Source organism: Gekko japonicus, unplaced genomic scaffold (genome assembly GCF_001447785.1).
Source record: "Gekko japonicus isolate JY-2015 unplaced genomic scaffold, Gekko_japonicus_V1.1 scaffold529, whole genome shotgun sequence".
NCBI lineage: Eukaryota > Metazoa > Chordata > Lepidosauria > Squamata > Gekkonidae > Gekko > Gekko japonicus.
The window spans coordinates 579815-586786 of record NW_015167549.1 but is presented as its reverse complement, the minus strand read 5'-3'; the positions used below and the strand labels follow the sequence as shown (position 1 = coordinate 586786).

The 6972-nt window shown below is 48.3% G+C and overlaps 1 protein-coding gene across 2 annotated transcripts in view; it reads left to right on the top strand.

Moving 5' to 3' along the window:
- The window catches only part of RTFDC1 (replication termination factor 2 domain containing 1), an 86287-nt gene extending 83509 nt beyond the window's left edge, over positions 1 to 2778 (top strand). The window contains exons 8-9 of one of the 2 annotated variants that reach the window (XM_015413670.1): positions 165 to 257; positions 1925 to 2778. In XM_015413670.1, the coding sequence (XP_015269156.1) occupies positions 165 to 257; positions 1925 to 2112 (281 nt within the window). In that variant the 3' untranslated portion in view covers positions 2113 to 2778. Of the gene's footprint in view, positions 1 to 164; positions 258 to 1921 lie in introns of both variants that reach the window. The other variant, XM_015413669.1, reaches the window with a different exon arrangement.
- Positions 2779 to 6972: the final 4194 nt, after the last annotated feature.

The window sequence follows — 6972 nt, the reverse complement described above, 5'->3', positions numbered from 1 at the left end:
GCAGAATATACATTTCAGTAATAATAGGGTGTGTGTGAACGAGAGAAATACACGAGCTATGCCATTGATTTGAATAGGACGCAGCTTGCAGCTTTATCTTTTAATCTCCTGCCACATTCCTCTTCTGTCCTTACCTTTCCTTCCCCCCCCCCTTTTTTTTAAAGATTCACCTGGACCATCGAACGTGAATACAGGAAAGGATGCCACAAGCATTAACTCTGGAGAAAAGAGGAATATTGCCTTCTGCAAGGGCACAGGTTGGTGGATCCTTTGCAATGTGGCATCATTGTCATGAGCAATCCTTCATTAGCCACTCACAACCAAATATTCTTTGGAGCTGGTATAAGCCTAGGGTTGCATCCAGCCAGCCCTTTTGGTTTACTCTCACCCAGTTCTCCTCCTTGCTGCGGCCTCTGTCTCACACGGCTTTTGTCCTTGTAGCTGAGTCCTAGCACATGTCTCATTAGATGTTCCCAGGGGTCATTTCGTAGAAAAAGAGGTACAGGAGCTCATTAGCATAACTCATTAGCATAACTCATTTGCATATGCCACACCCCCTGACATCACTGGAACTGTGTCAGAAGGCAACGCCCACTGCTCAGGCTCCACTGGACTGTTTTGGACATGCAGATCTGTCCTCGCAGAGGAGGGAGAGCTTGTACCTGAATCAAACTTGGTCTTAAAGGTGCCACTGGACTGTTTTGGACCGGGGGGCCGGGTGTGTGTGCTCTGCAGCTTACCTGGCTGCTTCTTGCTCTGACTGAGGGCTGCTGGGAGCAGGGGGCGGGGCTTGTTGCATGTGCCCACCTCCTGGGCTCTTTACTGCTGGAGCTCCGCTCCTGTGCGCTCCTGCAGGAAATGACCCCGAAGGAGTCTCAGAGCGGCTTACAATCTCCTTTACCTCCCCACAACAGACACCCTGTGAGGTAGGTGGGGCTGAGAGAGCTCTTTCGAGAACTGCTCCTGAGAGAACAGCTCTGACAGAACTTGTGACTGACCCAAGGTCACACCACCAGATGCATGTGGAGGCTTGGGGAATCAAACCTGGTTCTCCTAGATTAGAGTCCGTGCTCCTAACCACTGCACCAAACTGGAGGGCTCCTAGTTTCCTGGCCCCACTGCTGGACCTCCTGATGGTATTTTTGGCCACTGTGTGACAGAGTGTTTGACTGGGTGGGCCATTGGCCTGATCCAACGTTGGCTTCTCTTATGTTCTTATGATGTCTCTTCATATAGACCATTCATATGCCTCTTCATATGGACTATTATGTATTTACTTATAATCCACTTTTCTCACTTTTTGGTGGTCAAGGAAGACCCCATCCTCCTTTTTCGCCAAGGGAAAGACAAGGTCAAAGGATCAGAATGAGCCATGGGATTACAGCGGCCACCCTCTCCCCTCTTAAGCATCTCCTGATGGCTTTAACCATGACAACATCGGTCATAACAGTAGCTGTTATCTCTTAAGCAGAGATAAGCAGGGTCCCGTTTTTAAGCAAGAGTTTGGTCAGCCGACTTGGAAAGCTTCCTTGTGGATCGTGAACCCTATAGCTCCCTTGTTCCAGAAACTGTTCGAATTTCTGCATGGTTATCACCGTTGTTAGATAACGTCCATGCTTAATATGCACAAAAAATGAAATGTGAAAAGATTAATCTTAGTGCAGTTTTGGTGTCTTGTTTGGTTCCTGCATGTTTAAATTCTGTATGATCTTTGTATTTTTTTAAAAAAAATTAAAACTTCTGTTATTACTTATGTTAAGACTGCAGCAGCCTTTGCAATGTGAAGCTATCTTAGTACCTGTCAAAGTCAGCCCTGAAATGTAGTCCTGTCTTTCTCATCTCTCTACACGTGCATGCAGTGCAGTTTGGCCACTGATTGACATTTGCTGTTATTTGTTTTTGTTTGGTTTTTCCGCTGCAGCAGTTGAGGGAAGCACATTGCCTGCGTCTGGAAAAGATGGCAAAAATGCACCTGGGCCCCTCAAGCGACCTGCTACCAACAAGGAGGAGAAATCAGAAGCGTACAAGTCTATTTTTACTTCCCACAGCTCCGCCAAACGCTCCAAGGATCAGTCTTCCAACTGGATTACTCACACAGCTTACTATTTCTGAAGCAACCCAAGTGCACGATTCCTAGCAAGTCCTGCTTTCCCCCTGAAAAGGGAGGTCTTTGTAAAGTGGTTTCGTGCCGCTTGCCCAGGGATCAGTAAATTCAAAAGTATGTGAAGTAGATAAGAAAAAAATAAACCATTATTCAGATTGGCTTTGCTTGTGGCAGAAGAGGTGATTTGAAGTGCCAGTCTTTAAGATCACTGCCTGTTAACCCTTTCTCACAGCTGATGTGTTTATTCCATTCTTATTGTTCCTGCTTCATTTTCATAATTGGGACACATGTATCATATGAGTACAGAAACAGAAGACAGGATTCCAGCACCTAAGTTGTGTGACCACCACCCAGTATCTGTCAAGCCGGCTGCCTTTGTTATCAGCCCTATTTGTGTAGGAAATTGTAGGCTGGAGACGCAGACAAAGTAAGGCAGGAGTCCAGCATCATACAGACACCCTCCTTGCCCAGTTTTCCTTCAGACTTGGTGTAGATGATGGGGCAAAATGCAATCAGAAGGTTCCAACAAACAGCACATTTGACTAGCCCCTTTCCTTACTAGAAGACGACTTTAGTGAGCCCTACTTTCCCCCATCAGCAGTAGTCCAGTGTTCATGGGATGTGTGCTGTTTCGTAGCCAGGTGATAAGTGGCATTGCAGGCTCTGTACTGGCTGTTCCCTTTCCTTACTAGAAGACTTTAGTGAGCCCTACTTTCCCCCATCAGCAGTAATCCAGTGTTCATGGGATGTGGGCTGTTTCGTAGCCAGGTGATAAGCGGCATTGCAGGCTCTGCACTGGCTGTTCCCACTAGTAACAGGTATATCTCCTCCCAGTTTTTCGGGTGTGGAGTGTTACTAAAAATTCCACTTCCATTCTTCTCCCTGTCTTTTGCGACTTCCTGATGTATTCCTCCTTACAAATAAAACACAATATAATACCACGTTTTCCTAAATGGTGGTGTGCGTAATGGATTCTCCAAAGGCCAGTGGTACATCGTTGCTGCAGGGATTGTTCTCTGTGCAGTTTTCATTTGCGTTGCCTGCACCTGCTTGTTTATTTTCCTGCGTATCTCATGCTGACTTTCCATATCTGCTGCACCATGCTGAAGTACGTATGCAAGTGCCATCAAATCACAGCTGACTTCTGGCTACCTCAGCAGGGGCCTCCCAAGGCCAGTGGGAACCAGAGATGGCTTTGCCATCACCTTCCTCTGCAGAGCCTTCCTTGGCAGTCTCGCATCCACTTATCAGCCCCGCTTAGCTTCCGAGATCTGAAGAGATCAGGCTATCCCAGGCTGTCTTCCGTCCACCCTGAAGTAATTGCACTCTTTTTCAAGACATCTTCTTGAGATTAGTTCGGCTTGAACCCCCTCCAGTCCCTGTTCACCCTCCACCCATGGACCACATCCCACTTTGCTGTGTGTCTCCAACCCCCAGTCTCACATTACTGGCCGTTCCTGCCCTCTTCAGCCATTGTTTCCTATGCCGTCTGCTCTCTGTTCCTGGCATCTGGGACTGGAGTGTTGTCAGTTGCCTGGGAGAGGTGCAGCATGCTAGGTGCTGAGGCACTGTGGTGGTGGGAAGTGCCATCGAGTCACATCCAATTCAGACATCCCACTTTGCTGTGTGTCTCCAACCCAGTCTCACATTACTGGCCCTTCCCGCCCTCTTCAGCCATTGTTTCCTATGCCCTCTGCTCTCTGTTCCTGGCATTCGGGACTGGAGTGTTGTCGGTTGCCTGGGAGAGGTGCAGCATGCTAGGTGCTGAGGCACTGTGGTGGTGGGAAGTGCCATCGAGTCGCATCCAATTCAGGGCAACCCCGTAGGGTTTCCAAGGCCAGAGGCGTTCAGAGGTGGCTTTGCCATGGCCTGCCTACGACTGAGGGGTGACATGATCGAGGTTTATAAGATTATGCATGGGAAAGAGCAGGTAAAGAAAGAGGTACTTTTCTCCCTTTCTCACAATACAAGAACTCGTGGGCACTCCATGAAACTGCAGAGCGGTCGGGTTAGAACGGATAAAAGGAAGTACTTCTTCACCCAAAGAGTGATTAACACATGGAATTCACTGCCACAGGAAGTGGTGGGTGCTACAAGCATGGACGGCTTCAAAAGGGAATTAGATAAGCATATGGAGCAGAGGTCCATCAGTGGCTATTAGCCACAAGGTATAGCTAGGGGCTCTGGGGCAAGTGATGCTCTGTCTTCTTGATGCTTGGGGGGGGGTCAACAGTGGGAGGGCTTCTAATGTCCTGGCCCCACTGCTGGACCTCCTGATGGCACTGGTATTTCTGGCCACTGTGTGACACAGAGTGTTGGACTGGATGGGCCTTTGGCCTGATCCAACATTGTGTTCTTATGGAACATTATTTTCTTATGGAACACTTTTCCTATGAAGAAAGGTTAAAGCGCTTGGGGCTCTTTAGCTTGGAGAAACGATGGCTGAGGGTTGACATGATCGAGGTTTATAAGATTATGCATGGGAAAGAGCAGGTAGAGAAGGAGGTACTTTTCTCCCTTTCTCACAATACAAGAACTTGTGGGCACTCCATGAAATTGCTGAGCATTCGGGTTAGAACAGATAAAAGGAAGTCCTTCTTCACCCAAAGAGTGATTAATACATGGAATTCACTGCCACAGGAGGTGGTGCCGGCTACAAGCATGGACAGCTTCAAGAGGGAATTGGATAAACATCTGGAGCAGAGGTCCATCAGTGGCTATTAGCCACAAGGTATAGATAGGAACTCTCAGTCTGGGGCAAAGGATGCTCTGTATTCTTGGTGCTTGGGGGGGCAACAGTGGGAGGGCGTCTAGTGTCCTGGCCCCACTGGTGGACCTGCTGATGGCACCTGGTATTTTTGGCCACTGTGTGACAGGGTGTTGGACTGGATGGGCCATTGGCCTGATCCGACATTGGCTTCTCTTATGTTCTTATCTTGGGTTTTTACAAGACAGGCCTGGATTCAAACCCCTGCTCAACCATGAAACCCACTAGGTGGTGGTGGTGGTCTAATCACTATCTCTCAGTGTAACATACTTCGCAGGGTTGCCATGCAGATAAAACAAGGGAAGTCAGCTTGAGTTTCTTTGGGGTAGAAATAAAGGATTTTCAAATGGTTTGAACTGGACCCTGCTTCTAAACTTACTTTGTTTTTCAACCTTGACTTGCCGAAGAAGCTCCCTTTTCTACCTCTCCAACGTTAAAAGGCAAGAATCATCAGTTAACATTGAGGAAGGGTTTTTAAAAAATTTGTTCATGGCTAGCATATATAAATATATGTTATTATTGAGCCACAGGACATAGCAGTGTGGTGTGGTGTGGTGTCGGACCAGGATCTGGGAGAGCCAGGTTCCAATCCCGACTCTTATGGAATCTTGCTGGGTGACCTTGGGCCAATCACACACTCTCATCCTAAGGAGGATAAAATGGAGGAGAGGAGAATGATATAAGCCACTGAGGGTCTCCACCACTGGGGAGAAAGGCAGAGGATACTTTAAATGAAGTAAATACATTTCCTGACCATTTTGCACTTTATGTGCTGAAGCAAACCCAGATTTGCCTTCAAGCCTTTCAGGATCTCCTCTCCTAGCTCATCCACCTCCACCTTCCTGGCCTCAAGCTCTACTAAGAAGAAAACTGCAACCCTTTTGGGATCCCCCACCCACATTTTGAGAAATGATCTTTAAACAAGAAAGCAGGCTCACTCACCGGCCCTTCCCACCCTCTTCGGCCACGGTTCTCCTCGCCCTCTTCTCTCTCGGCCTGGCATTGACAGCCGGAGAGTCACCGGGCCCATGGCAGATGTGCAAAGGAGCTTAAGGTTGTCTCAGCCAACAGGTTAAACAAAGGCAAAGTCTGTACTGCAGCGCTCAATATTGTAACCTACCGGCAAGCTTTGGCTGGAGGTGTCAATCACTTTGCTTGAGAGTACATGAAACAATGTCAAAGCCGGTCTTGGCTGCTGTCTTCACACATGGGCAGGTACAGAGTGTGAAATTGGGGTTATCGCAAGAACCTCTCTCCTCTACCCCTTTCCCCCTGGTATGCACCGTTTCCACTTGAATGGCTGTGAACGTGGACAATTGCAGCAGTATTCCAATAGTGGTGGTGACTTGTTGCACACAGTGGGGGAAGGGTCATGGCTTGCTCAGTGGTAGAATATCTGCTTGGAATGCAGAAGGTCCCAGGTTCGATCCCTGGCATCTCCAGCTAAAGAATCTGCCAGTAGGTGATGTGAAAGACTTCTACCTGAGACCCTGGAGAGCTGCTGCCAGGCTGAGTAGACAACACTGACTCTAACGGACCAAGGGTCTGACTCAGGATAAGGCAGCTTCATGTGTGGGTATGGAATAGGTACACAAACTAACCGTGTCCCCCCCGGAGAGGCCTGTGGCTCAGTGAAAGAGATTCTGCTTTGCATGCAGAAGGTCCCAGGTTCAACCCCTGGCATCTCCAGTTAAAAGGACTAGACAGTAAGTGATCTGAAAGACCTTTGCATGAAACCCTGGAGAGCTGCTGCCAGTCTGAATAGACAATACTAACCTTGATGGTCTGATTCAGTAGACCGAAGACAGTTTCGTATGTCTATGTGATCGAGTTATGGAGCTGAAGCAAGCCCCAAATGATTGTCACATTGAGATGCAGATAGTCATGCAACTTTTGAGAAGCATTTCTTCTCCGGTTTGGTGTAGTGGCTGAGAGTGGCAGACTGTAATCTGAAGAACCAGGTTTGAGTCCCCACTCTTCCTCCACATGAAGCCAGCTGGGTGACCTTGGGTAAGTCAGAGTTCTCCCAGAGCTCTCTCATCCCCACCTACCTCACAAGGTGCCTACTGTGGGGAGAGGAAGGGAAGGAGATTGTAGGCCG